Source organism: Xenopus tropicalis, chromosome 4 (assembly GCF_000004195.4).
Source record: "Xenopus tropicalis strain Nigerian chromosome 4, UCB_Xtro_10.0, whole genome shotgun sequence".
Lineage (NCBI taxonomy): Eukaryota > Metazoa > Chordata > Amphibia > Anura > Pipidae > Xenopus > Xenopus tropicalis.
In genome coordinates this window covers 73,068,423-73,087,680 of record NC_030680.2, presented here as the reverse complement: position 1 = coordinate 73,087,680, position 19,258 = coordinate 73,068,423, and the positions used below count along the sequence as shown (strand labels likewise).

At 38.9% G+C, this 19,258-nt stretch overlaps 2 protein-coding genes across 6 annotated transcripts in view; one reads left to right on the top strand and one right to left on the bottom strand.

Moving 5' to 3' along the window:
• Positions 1–2,638: 2,638 nt before the first annotated feature.
• On the bottom strand, positions 2,639–10,985 carry orc6 (origin recognition complex subunit 6). 4 transcript variants are annotated; one of them, XM_012961183.3, is made up of 8 exons: positions 10,903–10,985; positions 8,663–8,917; positions 6,214–6,343; positions 5,402–5,565; positions 5,191–5,280; positions 4,303–4,415; positions 3,583–3,657; positions 2,639–2,945 (listed from the first exon to the last, which is right to left on the bottom strand). In XM_012961183.3, exons 2-8 carry the CDS (start codon positions 8,725–8,727, stop codon positions 2,824–2,826), a joined length of 759 nt encoding a protein of 252 aa, XP_012816637.1. In that variant the 5' UTR covers positions 8,728–8,917; positions 10,903–10,985; the 3' UTR covers positions 2,639–2,823.
• The window catches only part of vps35 (VPS35 retromer complex component), a 46,290-nt gene continuing 37,849 nt past the window's right edge, over positions 10,818–19,258 (top strand). The window contains exon 1 of one of the 2 annotated variants that reach the window (XM_012961188.3): positions 10,818–11,101. In XM_012961188.3, the coding sequence (XP_012816642.1) occupies positions 11,099–11,101 (3 nt within the window). In that variant the 5' untranslated portion in view covers positions 10,818–11,098. The remainder of the gene's footprint in view (positions 11,102–19,258) is intronic. The other variant, NM_001017226.2, reaches the window with a different exon arrangement.

Genomic DNA, 19,258 nt, shown 5'->3' with positions numbered 1-19,258 from the left:
AATGTGCCATTCAAGTGCAGTACTGAACAAATTTTCATAATTCCAATTCCCCCATCCCATCCCTGACATTGGCATATTTTCTATTAAAATGATTGGAAAAATGAGCTCAAGGTTGTTTGAAACATCTAAATCACCTATAAACAATACTAGGATCAGAATATACTTTCTACATTGCTAACCTTTAATGGTTTTACCTGTGTACCAGCCCAAGCCAACCACATCCCTTTAGCAGTAAAGATCTGTGCCATCATAGATGCCCTCAGTAGCTTTGGCTACTGATAGGTTTGCCACTTACAGATGACTTTGGAATGTTTGTGATATCTGAATAGCACATTTTTGGAAGATGGTGTGTTTATGTAAATTTCAGTAAATACATTATAGATTTATAGTGTGTGACATTCAGTTACTGTCTTTTGAACAAACCAAGTTCTGTGTGAACTGACATTTATATTTCTTAAATTTGTATTCTTCCCCTTTGTCATTTGTTTTTACCTTGTCTTGGAATATATCAGGAAGGCAAATAATACTTAGGCTAGACATTTATTGTTATGTGTCTATCACTTTTCTAGGTTGTCATAGAATAATACCTTATACATCATGCTAAAAGTTCCTTTTTTTGTTAGTTTTATCTTTACATGACTGTCCTACATATACATACAAATATATATATATATATATATATATATATATATATATATATATATATATATATATATATATATATATATATATATATATATATATATATATATACACACACACACATACACCAAATGGGACTGGTCTGCGTTTCTTCTTTTCATATTAGTAGAATTTTATGTATCCACAGTAAATAAGATGCAGGAACAGTCCCGTAATCACTGCATGCCCTCCGAGCTAGGTACCCTTAGGGCTCTGGCACACAGGGAGATTAGACGCCCGCGACAAATCTCCCTGTTCGCGGGCGACTAATCTCCCCGGATTGCCATCCCACCGGCGAAAATGTAAATCGCTGGTGGGATGGCATACGCGGTGGCGCGATTTCGTTGAAATCGCGGAAGTTTTCCTCGCCGGTGGGATGGCAATCCGGGGAGATTCGTCGCCCGCGAACAGGGAGATTTGTCGCGGGCAACTAATCTCCCCGTGTGCCAGAGCCCTAAGCCTGTATAAAATGGAAGGTTGTAGACTTCCAAGGCTTTCCTAAAGAAAACAACTTTACAGCTGTTATAAAAAAAACTATTGTCACAGGCACTAACACAAGAAGAGATAAGACTTTAGATGATTGCAACATGAGGACACAAAGACAGATGTCACTACAGGGAGTGCATCAAGCCAAAGCAGAAAGAGTTGGTTCCTAATTATTGTTTAGCAAAACACTTTTCATTGCTTAATTCTTTGTCGGATGCAGAACTGTTGAATTCATGTAACCCTTCACTGGTAATGCTTTAAACACCTGCTTTAATAATCAGTTAGAAGCCTAAACATATAACACATCCCCACAAGCAGAAGACAGGTACAAAAATACTGATGAAATAGTTATTGATCCCCCACTGGTTCTGTTGGAAGGCGTTTTATTTTAGTATCGTATTATTAGTATGGGATTGCTCAGTATGCCAATTTCAAAATGCTTCCATACTGAACCTGAATTTCTCATCTCATGAAGCGGATTGATAATTACTGGGTGCTGGGAAAGAAAGTGTGGTTTTCAGATCCAAAAAGGGGGTCAGCAAGTGTCACTAATCATTGATGTGCCAGTTGCAACAGACCAACGTGACCAAGCTTCACCATCTGAAAAATCACTAATAAGAGCAGCGGCTCATAAGAGTCAACATGGTATTGATTATGGCCATATGAATTTTCTTGAAACATTTTGGCAACTGTAAAAGAAGTAGTATTTTTTTTTGTACCTCATAACTATGTTAAACACAAGCTCTCACTTATGAACACAAGTACAGACTTATACTCTATGAGAGCATATTTATAAAGCTGTGTAAAAAAAAATAAGTAGTTAGAATACACCACACCACCATTTTTACTTCATGCTACACAGTGTAAAATCATGTGCATGTATCAAGCTGTGTATGCATGTAGACCTGAAACAAACAGACACACCCTATTAAAACATGCCAGAAGTGAAATTCGAAATAACCAAATTTTTTTCCAGTAGTTTTGTTCAAAAACAATACTTGAACTTACCACAGACCCAGCTTTTACGTGCCACCCAAACTTTAGTTTACAAAGATAAATTCATGATTTCATAAGTGAGAAAAGTAGGACTCCCTCACATTTCGTGCACACATGAAAATGATCAAAAAAAGGTGTTTTGCCCTTTAGTGGTCCAAATTCAGCATGCATATCCAAGTGCCAATGCTCACAATAACAATGGGATCCTGCATAGAGGAACTGTTCTATACTACCATATTGCATAGCTCATCAGAGCAAAGTTATACAGTAATGTTATGCTTAGCCATGTATATTTCAGATTTTACACTAATCTTCTTTTGGAGAGATTTACTAAGAGCCTTCTAACATTTGCTTTTGTTTGTTACTCCTTACATAAAGAAATCTGGAAGTTTCAATCCTGTTTTACTATCAGCATTTCCCTCTTTGCCTGACTATCTATCCTACCATACTGCATAGCCATATCAGAGCAAAGTTGTTAAATTGTAAAAAGACATGATTTATTTAAGATAAAAGAATTAAAACACAAATAAACTGTACAAGATAAAGATATGTGGCTAAAAGATCTCATCATCTGTTAAAAAAAGGCCTCAATATATTTTAGTGCTATGCACAGGAAGTCCTAGCAGCGACGATTCCATAGAATACTCCACACAGCAGCTTTTAATCCGCTTTGACTGCTTTGGCTGCATTCTCTAATATTTTTCTTCTCCATTCCTCATAATCTATCCCTTTGTTCTCAGTTTCACTGTCTTGCTGTTTGCGTGGTACTTCTTCATTTGTCTCTGAAAGAGCAAAAGGACCATATCAGGTAGAATCACTCACTAAGATTGTCAGTAAAAACAGGCACAATAATTCCACATGCAGAAAATTTCAGCTTCATTCCCTGCACAAGGTCTGACCATAGTGACTGTCTTCAATACCAAACCATTATAACTGGACTCAGTAATATTCTTGTCCAGTGAGTACTGGACAAGAATATTACTGAGTCCAGTTATGATGGTTTGGTATTGAAGACAGTCAACTATGGTCAGCCTGTACTGCACATACACCAAGCCTGCACAAGGAACAAAATGTGTGCAATGCATTCAGGTATAGTAAGGATTCATACATACACATGTATACATTCATACACCCTTGCATTTTAGTACTTTATAGATATAATAATTTTGAATTGTTATTCTGCCATTTTCAAGTTTTTTGGAACCCTGACACCAGCAATAATCATACTAAAAGTTTTAAAGGTGCCCCTTACTTTAAAGAAAGTTGTGTTGTTTTTTTTTTTTTTCTGTAAAAATAAATAAAAAGTAAATCAATGTTTCAAATTCTGTCAATTTGACTATGCATTAAATGTATCCTCCCTAATGGGAAATATAAACATTTTACTGAACATGGGTATTATTTAAAAGGCAAACCACTTACCTGAATCTTGTTCTATGTAATCCAACAGGGTTTTCTGCCTTTTTCTTGGCTGTGTGTTTACAACAGAATTTTCTTCTGCATTAGATAAAAAAAAATTAGCCTTGATAACAAGGTGCATTATACAACATACATTAAAGGGCCTGAAGTTATGAATGTCTCATGGCCCTGTCATGGGCATTCTGCGTGAACGCAAACAGCTTCCGGTGGAAGTACTGTCACTTACAACTTGCCCTTTGTAACTCTAATCCACTATTTTAGTTTCACCCCTAGAAAAGTGCCAGTGATGTCAGGAGTGAAAGACAGAGAGAAAACAGAGGCTCAAAAAAGTACACAGGATATGTCAGTTTTTTCCATGGGACTTCTGTACCTTTATAAGCTCTTCTACAACTAAACACTGCTTACGTGGACCTTTAAAAGAGAAAAATCAAGTTCTTATAATTAATCCCCCCCCTTTATTTTATATAGCCAACTATTAATTTTACTCTAGATTTTATGCAGAAAAATATGAGTAAAATTGTGCAGTGTGTTGCACTGCATCAGCAGCCTTATCCCTGCTTAGCTTAGATACAAATTTTTGCACAGCTGCCTCCTGCTGGGGGAAAGGGTTTCCCATGACAACAAGAAATAGGCATACAATTATCTTTAACATTTTTTATAACAATTATCTTCACTTCACAAAGTATGTTACTTCTTACAAATATTTTTTAAAGACTTTCTTACGGCAGATCTGCAATCCAATCTTTTCTAGCTGGATACACAAGCGGTCAAAAATTCCTTTCTTGACTCCAGATGCAGAAAATAGCTTGTTCTTCTCAGTTTTTAATTTAAGACACCTAAAATGTGCGCAGAAGTAAGGATTAGGGTCACTGACATCAGCCAACTATTGTGAGGCCTTTAGAGCTGTACACAATATACAAAAAAGATGGATGCTGTCTGTCTTGAGTAGGGATATTTTTAACTTTTATTTATAGCTGCACATCAGCACAAGACTGCATCTTAAAGAAACCCAGTCACAAGACCTTTTCAATAAAAGGATTTCCCAGAGGCCACTAATGCATTATGACAGACTGTTCAGCACACTAAACCTTAATGAGAGATAAAACTATATTGAATTTTAGTCTCTCAAAACTGCCCCATGCACAAATAAACATTTTTAGAAGTCTATAGAATTCAGGACGTCCTAACTGAATTGGGGTCCTGGAGGTCCTAACCAACTATGCATTAGCACAAGAATCTTATTGTTAAATGAAATCAGGATTTTATATGTCCTTCCCTTTGTTACATTTGAGAGAATGGGTGTTTTATTAATGTATTTTATAACTTTTTGAAGGGCAAAGCGAATGTAGTGAAATTTTGAGTAACATATGTTTATGTCATGCTTTCCAAATCCATTTAACAGACCCAGTTATCTAAAGATAAAGAAGCAGTGAAGAGAGTCACGTATGCTTTTGACACATGTGGTATTTTGTCAACATGAGCAAACGTGGTTTGCTTCTCATACAGGAATCACCAGTGATTGTTAGTTATTGCTATGAGTTACTGCATAAAGTCATATTTGAAAAATTCTTTATAATATACTGACTGCAGAACTACATTTTAATCCTTTACCTGCACGCAGAATACAGAGCTGCTGAAATAAACAAAGGCTTGGATAAGTCCAAGTCTTCCTGCTGTGCTTGAGAAAGGCTGGACTCATATCTAAAAAAAAAAAAAAAAAAATTAAAATAAATCACACATGAATGAAAAAACCTCTACAGAGACAAAGCTGATGTACTGTTAAAATCTGCAAAATGCATAGAAATCTTAATCAGACTGTTACCTGTTTAATATTTCAGATGCAGTGTTTACAGCCTCCATGCAACCATGCTGAACTGCAAGGTCCCGAATTCCCATCCTGGAGGTCACCCCAAGCAAGGATTCAAATGAATTCAGGCAGCTCAGGTAGACCTTCTTGTTTAATCCAGACAACCTAACTAGATAATCCTAGAGAAAAAAAAAAGTGTTTATGACATGAAAATATGTATGAAAGGCCACACAAACAATGATTTTACTTTATGAGTACCATCCTTACACCACTACACGTGCAATGAGCGCTGAACTGGGTATCCGCTCTTCTCGTTGTAGTGTATATCAGAACTCCACCTACACGAGGCTAATGTCACAGGGGGCTATGGATCCCTTTTTCTCTCCACCTGCGTTTTGTAAGCAAGTGGAGAAAAGCAAATCTGAGCTCATCAGCTTTCATGCGAATCTGTGCTGACAGACACTAAGTTGGCATGTGTGCAGTAGATTGTGGTGCAAAAATACATGCTTTTAAATGACCAAAAATGCTAATTTTTTGGCACTTGTATGGCAGTAACCCAGGCACTTTTTAGTGAACAGGCTCAGGTAAGTGAGTTTAATCACTGGGGGTGCCTAATATTTTGGAAACCCCCAGTGATTATCACTTTTCTTCTCCTTTAATCTAACTAAATGTGAGCAGACCTAGTGATGTTAGTATGACTGACAGAAAAGTGCAAAAAGCTTGAACATGGTGGCATTAGTATGAAAAATAAGTTATTCTTAAAGAGAGAGATTGTCAGGTTTCTTTGGGAACAAATTTTGATCTTGGAATAGGTCTCATGTTCTTACCTTGTCGATTGGGTGGTTTAATGAAGTTGCTGCCAGCTGGAGACACATGACAGCATTACTGGTTGCTGTGGTTCTACTACAGAGTCCAGCACATTTCAGCTGGGACAAACGCAGCAGTTCCTCTGCTTTCCTAGAAATCAAAGCATGGAAAAATTATTCTCTGGTTTGTAAATTCACACCAAAGTACCTGTTTGTATGGATAATTCATCTCTGAATTGACTTTTAGCATAATATAGACAGTGATATTCTTAGACAATTTTAAAATGGTCTTTACTTGCTTTTGAATAGCTTGATGGTTTGATGACGGTTTATGAATTAGTTTGTTCAACAGCCCTCCAGTTTAGATTTTCAACTGAAGAGTTGTTAAGAACAAGACAGTCTATAACATACTAAATAACATTATCTGATTTTTTAGCAATAATAAACTTATACAAACTGATACAAACATATAATAAAAAAATACAACTGAAGCATGTGCACATCAATAACACAAGAATTAGTAATTGGGGCTCTTTACTCCTCAGGTATGGCGGTGTTGGACTGAGGTGCCACAGGCCCACCAGAAAACCTTATATCTTTGGCCCGCTCTCCCCGTCACTCTCTTTCTTTAATCTCTTAATAACTTTTTTTTTTTTACATACTATTATTTATCCTTTCCTCCAATTCTTTTGATTCTTCTCATACAGAATTGAGTAATGGCCATGGTATAGGCATGCAAAGCAAATGGTTGGGTGAGCAAGAGAGCCCACTGACTCCTGGGCCCACCGGGAGTTTTCCTGGTATCCTGGTGGGCCAGTCCGACACTGAGGTATGGTAATGCTTTCTGTAGAATAAATATAGTGTCCTTGGTGGCACTAATGTGGCAAATCTATTGGCAGTAAAATGCTGAAATGCTGATATGCTGAAAATGCTGATAGCTATTATGGTGTACTTATTTGTGAATTACACTGTTTACATAGCAAATAATTCACTCTACCATTTAATATTTCATTCTTGAACCAACAAATTTATTTTTTTTAGCTGTAATATTGGTGTGTAGGCAGCCATCTCAGTGCATTGTGCCCGAGTCTGAGCTTTCAGAAGGAGCCTGCGCTACACATTCGAACTCCTATGCCTAGGTAACTGGAAGAGTCCCAAGCCGGACTTGGATTTCTTTCTATTGAGTGCTATTATAATATCTACTGGATCTTCCAATTGTTCTGCTGATTGGCTGCTGGGGGAAATGAAGAATACAGCTAGCCCCATGTGAAATTTCAAAACCGAATATAAAAAAAATCTGTGTTTTTGAAAAACAAATTTCAACGCAGGATTCTGCTGGAGAAGCTCTAATAACTGATGCTGGTAAAAAAACAAAACAAAACACGTTTTCCTATGACATTCCTTTAAAGGAGATGTAAACTCAAAAATAAAGTAACTTAAAGAGTTAGTTCACCTTCAATATGATATAATTTCAAACCACCAATGCTCTCAGCATTAGAAAATCTATTTCCCATAAAAAAAGTAAAAAGGCCACTGTAAAAGCTACTTTTTATACTTGTTAAATCAGTCCTCCTTCTGTCTCTCTGATCAGTTTTCTGAAGAGATGGGAGTGGCCTATTTTGAACCTGATACACTGAACTTCCTATATCAGGGGTCCCCAACCTTTTATATCTGTGAGCCACATTCAAACGGAAAAGGTGTTGGGGAGCAACACAAGCATGAAAAAAAAAAAAATTCCGGGGGTACCAAAGAAGAGCTATGATTGGCTTTTTTGTTGCCCCTATGCGTAATGGCAGCCTACCGAAGGCTCTGTTTGGCATTACACTTGGTTTTTATGTAACCAAAACTTGACTCCAAGCTAGAAAATTAAAAACGAGCGCCTGCTTTGAGGCCACTGGGAGCAACATCCAAGGAGTTGGTGAGCTGTTCCCGAGCCACTGGATGGGGATCACTGTCCTATATGCTTACATCATCGCATCCAGGCTTTGCCCTTACTTTTTCTCCTACTGGACCAATTAATTGGTTCCTTGTGCACTCTAACCAGTTGCATAAATTGAAAGGTCATTGGTTAATTTCTCCCTTGCAATAGCATAGGTAAACATGTATATCACTCTGTCACAGGAAGCAGTGTCAGATCGACAGGCGACACAGCCAATAGTAGTTAAGTATGCTGCCAGTACTATGTGTGACATAATATAAGGATGTAAAAAGGCAACTGTAGTGTTTATAGGGGTCACTGACCAGTGTGGTGTTTTTAAAGATGATGACACCTGGCTTGGGTAGAAGAAGTGGCCAGTATCACTGGGGAGAGCCAACAACTTGGCACCATCTAGAGAATTTGGGTCCCCTTATCTTTTAAGCACATCAGTTAAACCAAACCAATACCAAACCAGTTATTGCGAAACAACAAATGCAAGTTAAATAAGAGTCCAAAGAATTTACAGGTACTGACAATTACTGGACGATTTACCCTATTATCCGGCTCGATGTGATACCTAGCTTGGGAGCCAGCCTCTTCAGTGTCTCAGTATCCATAGTTTTGTATATGAAAAAACAGCCTCTCTATGAACAGACTGGTGGTCTCTAGTTTTCACAGGAAACACTTTGACAAGAGGCTGATTGGAAAAAAAACAGTCTCTGCCCACAAGAGTTCTTTGCAGGATTCTGAGATTCAAAATGAAAATAAACGACTGGAATGAAGGGCCAGTTTCATGGAGAGAGATACCTTGTAGAAAATAAAGAGTAAATTGATTACACAAAGAAAAAATCCAAACACATGCAAGTAGTTTAATTTGCAGTAAACTAACCTTAGCAAAATATCACTGCCCCATCCCTCCAGTCGCTACATGCCCAGCCTTACAGTTCTCAGCATTTCCTTTAGTCTCTGCTAATACAACTTGGGAGATTTTTCTCCCACTACATAGCAGTTTCCCTTCCTCTAAAAAATATCACTCTTGCTGCCTGCCATTAGAGGCTAACAGTCTATGCAGCAAGGCCCTCTCTACATCTTTTATAGGTTATTGGTTGTTTTTTGTATGTTATCTTTAGCTACCAATATGCAAATATTTTCTGAACAATTAAAATGTAGTACAGGTATAGGATCCCTTATCTGGAAACCTGTTATCCAGAAAGTTCCTGAATTACGGAAAGGCCATCTCCCATAGACTCCATTATAAGCAAATAATTCTAATTTATAAAAATGATTTCCTTTTTCTCTGTAATAATAAAACAGTACCTTTAACTTGATCCCAACTAAGTTATAATTAATCCTTATTGGAGGCAAAACAATCCTATGGGGTTTAAATGGTTTTAAATTGATTTTTTAGTAGGCTTAAGGTATGGAGATCCAAATTACGGAAAAATCCCTTATCTGGGAAGCCCTAGGTCCCGAGCATTCTGGATAACAGGTCCTATTCAGTAGGCCCAGCCTGGCAATATGTAAATTCTGACAAATGCCAGAGGGGCTCCTATAAGATGTCATAGACAGTTACAGTTAATTGTATGGGGAGGGGGGGCTCTTTTGGTCTCTATGTACCTTAAATGCCAGTGCCTATTTTGAATCTTACTCCAGAACTGGTATTAGGGAAATGTTTATGTACTCTACAATTTTTGAACTTTTGTTTGCATAGCTTCTCTGCCCAGCAAGACTATAGTGAAGGCTCTGGCTTCCTGCTGAACAGGCCTGTACCTTGTGTAGGGGGAGGGGCCAGGGAATCCATTATTTCAAGCATAGGGGTAATAAGTATGTAAATATTATTCTTCTAATCTAGCTCACGTTTGTGAGAAAGAGATATAAGAAACAACAGCTGCTGTGTGCCTTACTGTTAGTAGTAACAATTTGGAGGAGTTTTGGTTTTACTCTACTAAATAGGTTATTGGGCCCTATGTATCATATGGCTCCACAGCATGGGAAGGTTGGGGGGGGGGGGGGGTAAAGGTGACCCAGAATAAGGCAAATTGATGCTTTTATTAGATTAGCCCCCAGTACCCAGGCGGATACTTGAAAGACAGTGCGTCTGTATCAGGGACATCTAGCCATGCCCAAGTTGGATACCGGTGAAATATGCCCTGAGGCAGATACATATAAACAGATATAAGCAGATCACACTAAGCACATACATGAAAAGGGGGAATTCCTGAACCAACCAAATAACAAGAACACAGAGGGCGCGAAAACAAACCTGCAGCCCAGTCCCAGCTTTGCCCTTTATACACTATCTCTGCAATAAAAGACAAGCTTTCAGCCTGCCCCACAGGGGGTTAAACCCATTAATACTCACCCCATACCCTCAGCAATCAGCTACACAACTAAAAGGCTCTGGAAAAGTTGTAAAGTAAAAACCATATGACCAAGATGTGGGCGGGAGGGGGAGTGGCTAAGCTCCTATCCCGCGAAATGCACAACACGTCACAGCCTAGGGAAGGCAAGTTTTGCTTACTTATAAGAAGGAATAGTAACGTAGGGCTATGCCGTGGAGTCGTTAAAATACGGCGACTAGGAAAGTGTAACATTGCACAGTGCGTGTTTTTCAGGCGCTGAGTTTGCCTTAAAGGGGAGAAGGGAGACAGGAGACCTTGTCTTTATATCTGTAAACAGGTGCCCCATCACTATTTGCTTGCACAACACCTAACTACGCTTCCATTGCCAACTGCCGGTACTTAGCCCCCATCTGTAATGCATTTCTACATATTTCCCTTATTCCTGGACACCTGACAAGCCCCCGTAGCCCATTCCCAGGCTGTCACATGGTTCCGTGACGACTGAGCTTCCCAGACACTGGCTAGCGGCTACAGCTTACACACTTCCCCATGTGACATTCCGCTCCCGCCCACATCTTGGTCACATGGTTGTGACATCACCACTTCCTCACAGGCGTTCCATTCTAGAGCTGGAAGCAGAGTGATTATGGTGAGTACTAGGACGTTTAACCCTTTATGCTGCAGGATTGGTGACTGAAGGGATCCCCCCCCCATTGCAGAGCCGGTGCTTAAATGCGCACAGGGTCAACGGGACGATTTTGGGCATAAGTGCAGTGTGGGGTTGTGCTGCAGGGAATGTTCGGGCCCGGCCTGGCCTGGTTACTGGCTCAGCTGCAGTAAGGTGTGGAAGCTGCCCTCCTCCTTCAGTCTCGTGTATGGACTTAGTGCTCCTGCCTACATTTAACTATCTGTCATGGGGGGATTTCTTATATGTTCAACTTGGCACAGCATCTAACGTGTTAGCCCCCCCTGATACAGACGCACTTTCCTTCTTATAGTCACCTGCCCCTGGCTGCTTCTCTCATTAGAATAACCAGCTGGAATATGTCATGTAGTGATGTGTAAGTTGCTGTGTTCTAATTAAACGCAAAAGACTCCCTACAAAAAATGTGATCAGTGAACAGCCTCTTTGAAATCTACTGTTATGAATACCTGCTACTCTGAGTGTTTAAAGGTTAAAGGAGAAGGAAAGGCTAGTAGAGAGTTAATCTCAAGCTGCAGGCATATCTTCAATTCTCTCAATAGTGCCCTTAAGTCTCCCCATATTTCACCTGTTCAGAAGATCAGAAGCCAAACAGGAAGGAAAAATGCTGATCTGTGTAAAGAAAGTTCTCATAATGCCTCACTCCTGCACAGACATGCAGACCAAGTGAACATGCTCAGTTAGTAAGTTCAACTCCCGAATGGGATCACGAAAATGCTTATGAAAAAATCGTATTAGTCACGATAATATCATATTGGCAATCCGAAAGTCACAAAATTTTCGTACCGAACGAATTGTAAACAGCGGGAAAACCTTTCCAATTTTTTCGTGCAAGCGACGAAAAATTTGCCGAAAATACGCTTGGGGTGTTCGTGTCTTGGTAAATCTGCCCCTATGAGTCAGCTTCCTGCTGATTGGCTCAGATCCACATTCCTAAGGGAGGGGAGTGAGTTCTTAGTATTCTTGATGGAGGGGGGGGGGCAGGAGAGTGCTGAGAGCTGCGTGTCTCTGGCACAGGAATTACAGACACAACTAATCTTTTTTCAGAGAACTCAGTGCAGCGTTTCTGTGAGTGCTTATGGCTGTATTTACATAGACCTTTCTGATAAAGCTTACTTAGTTTTTACCTTTCTTTCTCCTTTAATAGTAAGGCTGCAGCATCCCCTTAATCAATCAGGATTCCTTCTCCTCCATTAACCCACTTGGCCCTGATCCTTAGGAACTGACTTTGGCTCTTGGCTAACTGAGCATGCTTAGTTCTTATCAACTTAAAGTGATACTGACACAAAAAACAATATAAAATATGAATCTACATAAAAAGTTACCTATAGGTCACATTGATCATTTTTTGGTGATAGCGCTGCTTTTGTAAGTAACTGTTACTTGAAATCCCAAAACCTGACTGTTTTGCCAGCCTGACTGTCCCTTCTCAGCCTGTCCGTTATAACTTCTAATTCTAACAGACTAGTGCTGCACAAATATGGCAGCCCCCTCATAGAGGAACATGGGGGATCAGATAGGTAATGTAAAAGCATTGGACAAATACTTTTATGGCAAAGTTATAAATAACATGAAAAGACAATGTTATGACGTGTAAAAAAAGGTTTCATTTTTGGTGTCCGTATCTCTTTAAGTTACCAAACACAGTACACCCTGTACACTCTGCTGGAGAAACATGTGTTTTCTCCAAACCTTTTGTCCTGAGCTCAGTTTAACTGTACAGGGCACAAAAATAACAGGTCGCGTAATGAGAGAAATTGAGATCCTTAACACTTTTCCATTATACATTAAGTACAGTTATTCAGTTTCTTTAACATTATTTAAAAATATAATTGCTTTTAAGAGCAGTATCTGTGTAACTGGTTATAATGTGTGCACTCTTGGTTCTGACTGCTTAGACATTTAAATATAGCAGAAGCTAGATTATTAAAACCTGAAAAGTATGCAAGGCTGGCTTCTGCCATATTGTCTCAAGAAACAAAACCAACATTAAAAAAAAAAAAAAAGGGGTAAAGTCTAAATACTGCTTTTAGTAGCAATTACAATTACACTAGAAAGGGAAGGGAACAAACTTCATATTAGTTTGAAAAACGTGAAGTCACTGAATGAAATCTGATCTGTTGTTGGCTCCGCCCACTTCTTCTAACCTTGGACCTCCCCACTTTTTCTAACCTTGAGTACATAGTCACCCAGTGTGAGAATGGCAGCAGGTTGAATTTCCCCATTAAAAGTAAATAGGTAAAATCTGATTGGCTGTTGGTGGCTCCGCCCACTTTTTCTAACCTTGAACCACCGTTACCTGGTGCCTAACTCTGCAATGTTTGGGGACCAGGTGTTATTACTGTGAGAATGGCAGCAGGTTGAATTTCCCCATTCAAAGTCAATAGGTAAAATCTGATTGGCTGTTCACAGCTCTGCCCACTTTGACTATGTGATTCACGTTTGGTGAGTGTGGCCTCAAAGCTGTAAGATTGGCAGCAGTTTCAATTTCCCCATTAAAGTCAATGGGGGAAATTTGATTGGCTGGTGTTGGCCCCTCCCATTTTGGTTCATCCAACAAATGTCGCTGTTTCATTCAGGGTGACCCCAAGATTATGTTATTCAAGTTTGGGGGGGTGTAGCTTCAAAGCTGTAAGTGGCAGCAGTTTAAAAATCTTCCCTGTCAAAGTCAATGGGAAAATTGGGGGGTTCGGAGTGGCGCCACAAAAAGACGGGGGGCGGGATCTCTTAGAAAAGGACAAGCAACCTGCTCCGCTATAGGGCGAAGAAGTTTGGGTGTTGTACCCCTAAAACTGTAGGAGGAGTAGCGTTTAGAAAATGGGGGGCGCTAAGAAGAAAAAGTTTTTCAACCCAACATAATAAGTTAGCCACCTATAATTTTGATAAAATATATTTGAAAGGTGTATCGATTTACATTTTTGTTAGTCGAGATTCTATTTTTGTGTGTACATAACGTTTTAATGGCACACTAGATTCTTCACTGGTCATTGGAAAGGAACTCTTAACTGTTCTTACCGCAGAAAGTCTTCTGCTTTCAACCTATATGAATATAGGGTCTATGAATTTGTAAAAAGTGGTGTAATAAATAACCTATAGCAGTTATGCAGTAACAAGCTTTTAATTAGTCAGCTTCAGTTAGACCAAAGCTAAATTCTTATTAGACATAAATGTGTTTCTGCTCCAAGGGCAAATGTTAAGGTGGCTGGCCAGTAGATTAGTCATTTATCAGCCTGCGGACTAAATGGATTAGTGATGTGCCAACCAGCAAAAACTTAACCTGACCCTAAGGGCCGTGACACACAGGGAGATTAGTCGCAAATCTCCGTTGTCGCAGGCGACTAATCTCCCCGCAATGCCATTGCACTGGCTAGAATGTAAATCGCCGGTGGGATGGCATACGCAGCACCGTGATTTGCCGAAGTCGCCAAAGTTATTATTATTTATTATTATTATTATTATCACTTATTTATAAAGCGCCAACATATTCCGCAGCGCTGTACAATAAGTGGGTTTCATACATTGGACATACAGAGTATCATACAAAGCAATCAATAACTGATACAAGAGGTGAAGAGGGCCCTGCCCAAAAGAGCTTACAATCTACAATTACTTTAAGAGGAAACAGAGATTTGTTGTGGTACGACTAATCATGTCATGGCCCTAAAGAAAAGGAAAAATAAAGGAAGGGTTGTTCACATTTAGTTTTATCAAATCTTATAAGCACTGTGTATATTTAGTGCCACCTTCTCCACCTCAAGTGTTGGTATTGTTTCCAGGTTGCTGGCTCTCCAGGGTTTGTGTCCACAGATGTCACTCCAGCTCACCTTCATAGCTTCTTTCTAGGAGTTTGTCCCTGATGGATCGCCCTGATTCAATTTACCTTTGTAGTCAGTGTTTGTAATTCTAAAATGCATGGTTGTTTCCAGATTGCTGCTAATAGAGATCTTGCTGCTGTTAGAATGTGTGTGGCTAGTTTGCAGGATTAGTTAGAGGGTAGGGCTTTCATTTTCACCCCTAATAGAAAGGTATGTGGGGCTGCTTGTATAGTGCAGCAGAACCTTGGAGAGTCCACTAGGTATGTAGGTAGGATCCTTGTTCTCCACAGCCTCCAAAGCAGGTGGAGTCCTCTGGGTTGCCACTGAGTCTACTTATATGTGTAGGGGTACCACCGAAAGACGATAATGTAGGCTCTTTTACTAGAGACTGCACATATCGATGTTTTTTTTGCCCATTTCCCAAATTTTTTTAACAAAGTCTTTTCAAACATTTTGAGGCCTAGGTCTTCTTCGCATTTTGTCATATAAGGTAGATGTATGTCTTTGTTATCTCACGCAAGACAAGTGAGATCAGGTGTGTCAGGTGTAAGTTTTTGTAGCTAGGGATGTGCTGAATCCAGGATTAGATTCAAGATTTTGCCTTTTTCAGCAGGATTCGGCTAATCTATGCTCCTGGCTAAATCAAATCCAAATCCTTATTATCATGTGACATTTGTCACATAAACACGGAAGTTGAAAATTTTTCGATGTGCGTTAAAAATTGTCATCATTTAGAAATGCAAATTAGGGTTTAGATTCAGTTCAGGATTCGCCGTTCTTTCAAATCTGAAAATAGTGGATTCAGTGCATCCCCATTTGTTGCACATATTCTCGAAATAGGTGAAGGGTGATGTTATTTGGTTTCTAATCTTGGATTCCACATAGTGTCTAGTTTGCAGGTATCGAAAGATTGGGTTTGAGGAAGTCTCCTTGTATTGTTAGAATGTAATGACGTTTTGGTCTGATGCAAACATGTGTAGGGGAAGCATGTTTTTTGCTATCCATGGTTTTAGATTCATATCCTATAGATCCAAAGCTTGTTGTGATATGGGTAGAAATTTCATTGAGTTTTCATGCTAACTGTAACGGGGCTGCAAAATGATTCTCAATATCTTTCCGTGGTTCCCCTGTTGGGGTCTGCATATGAACAATTACTTCTAGTCTTGCTTGCTAGGTAGTAACTGTATTAGTGGGGGTACTCTGAGTCCTCCCAGTGACTTGGATTTGGTCATCATCGCTGCTTTGATCCTAGGTTTTTTCCCTCCCCAAACACTAACATAGCCTTTTAAAGAAAGGAGACTATTCTTTTTGGCATGTGCATTGGAAGTGTCCTAAATAAGTATAGAAGGTATGGCAGTAATGTCATTTTGATAACTGCTATTATGGTGTACTTATTTCTGAATTAAACTGTTTACATAGCAAATAATTCACTCTACCATTTAAATTTTTGTTTTTAAATCAACAAATGTATTTTTTTTAGCTATAATATTGGTGTGTAGACACCATCTCAGTGCATTGTGCCTGATTCTGAGCTTTCAGAAGGAGCCAGCGCTACACATTAGAACTGCTTTCAGGTAACCTGTTTGTTTCTCCTACTCCCATGTAAATGGAGGAGTCCCAAGCCAGACTTTGATTTCTTAATATATAGTGCTATTCTGATATCTACTGGGTGCTGCTATGAAGAACATGGCTAGCCCCATGTGAAACTGTTTGCTTTTAAAAATGGATTTTAATGCAGGATTGTGTTAGAGATGCTTTTTGAAAGAAAAACATGGCTTTCTATGACAGTATTCCTTTAAAGAGCAGAGGTAGAGTGTACTTACATAGTCTGACCCACAAGCAATGAATCCCACAATGGTAACCCTAATTTCAATGTTGTGATGGTGTCTCACACTGAATACAAACATTTAGGTGGTGGTGCGTGTGTTCCCTGGAAACCTGGTGTGGTATCAGCGTATTATCAACAAATGGTGTTACCAAAATTTTATTTAGCCACAGAGTGGCAACAAAATTATCTGACAATTGACACCGTCAACTCTGTTGCACTCTTTTTGTGGGCAAATAAAAGGGGCCATATATGTAAGTGGCCTACATGGTGGCAATAAACAACTTTGGGACAGAGCTGTTGTTCCTCTCATCCTCCCTTCAATCAAGCTACGTACATGTTGTGTCAGGACCACTAGGCAACTAAATAAATATGAATTTATTACAAATTGTTTGTGCTTTAAAAGTTATTTCTAAATGTAATTGCTATTTAAACCAGCATTTGCATAACTCCTGGTTATTTTTTTTAAACAATGTTGCAAAAGTCTCCTGCAGCAAAGACAGTCAATGTGCTGGCTTGTGTTACTTTGGGTAAAAACAAATTTGTAATTAATGTATATTGCAAAGTTGCTTAGATTTATGTTTTCTTTTATTAGGCAAACATTTATTTTTTGCCCTTTAAGCGAATGCTAATTCTAATAAGGTTTTATATAAAATAATTATATAAACATACATTATAGCTCATTTTAGGCTAGGTCGGAGCTCTTTTTTTAAAAAAAATTTGATTGTGTGTTTCTATTTGTATAAAGAGAAAGAAACTCATGGCCCTGGAAATAAAGGCAAGAGTTTTGCTCATCCACAGATCACTTCCATCCTGACAGAGCCTCCTATTTATACGTAGTGCTGGAATGAAGATCCATTGTCACATACAGAGTGCAGGGTTTTTTTCAGTCAAGGGCAACCCAGTACTTAAACGAACAGTCACCAAAATGCTTTAGAGTAATCAGAATATAATGTTGCTTTGCACTGGTAAAAGTTGTGTGTTTGCTTCAGAAACACCACTATAGTTTATATAAAAAAGCTGCTATGTAGCCATGGGGGCAGCTATTCAAGCTGAAATTGGTTACAGGTTACACAGCAGATAAGAGAGAAGCTCTGTAATATAATACAGTCATATTTTACAGAATCACTGCTTAAATTCTATTAATTGAATTCGTTTTTATTTTGCCATCTGTATGGATGAGAAAATTAGACCATATTAGACTACTGGGCGGATGGGTTGGCAATGTTAAAAGGTTAGGACTGTTTGTTTTCTATGAGGGCATAATAGACAATTAAATCTTGTTTCTCATTAACTGTAAGTAGCTTTTAATTTTTTGTTGGTGATCTAGTCCTTAGGATGAGAATTTGTCAGAGAAATCACAATATTTTATAGATATTAACATGCATCCACGGTGGATTTATAGATGGAATGTTTTTAATGAGCCTGCCTGATGCTCCAAGAGATAACAGTACAAGGAGCCATGGCACCATATGTTTCTCAAGTCTTTTTCCGTTTTCTTTTCTTTTTTTAATTTTCTTTCTTTAAAGCACGGGTCCTCAAACTTTTTAAACAGGGGAACAGTTTGCAGGCTGGACTATAGTTAGTCCTCAAACTACACACCAGCCGCTGCTAATGGTGCTGCATCATTAGCGTCGGCCGGTGGGACACTCTGGGGCCGAGGACCATGTTGAGGCAGACAGGTAGTAGCCAGGGGTAAGGACGCAGTGGGGGCCGTGTAAATGACCTTGGGGAGGTCGTAGTTTGAGGACCCCTGCTTTAAAGGGTGGTTCATCATAATGTTAACTTTTAGTAAGTTACAGAATGTCCATTCCTAGCAAGTTTGCAGTTGGTTGTCATTATTTTTTTTAGTTTTTGAATTATTTGCCTGACTCTTATAACTTTTTACAGCTTTTAAATAGGGGTCATTTACCTCAGAAGATAAAAACTATTGCTCTTTACTTTACTTTTACTATTTTGAAAGCAACATCCACAGAGCAAACCTGGTGTTTTTCCACATATTTTATTTTGCCTTGTCCTTTAATCCTCAATTCATTTTTAATTTTCTTGTAAAGACATCTTTGCATTGTTTAATATTAGCCATATCTGTCTCTTAAATACTAATGCGTTGTTTTATTGTAACACCCCTAAATGAACTCATGCTAATGCAACACAGAGCAGTGGTGCAGATACATGAGAAGGCTGATGTGAATGGAGGCATTAGCCTTAATGTGGACTGTTTCAATCTATTTAAAATATAGCTACCATAATAATTTTGATATCTGCCGCCATTTTTTTCAAGACAGAATTGGAAATTTTTGTTTCGAATTACAAAGCAGTTATCCTTTGTCACTCTAACCCATGATGATAATCATGCCACAGACTATCATCATCCCTTTTCCCAATCTCCTACCCACACATCCCAGGCTTCCTCTGGCCATCTTGCAGCTAAGTTAGAATAAGATTAATGCCTATTTTCTTTTT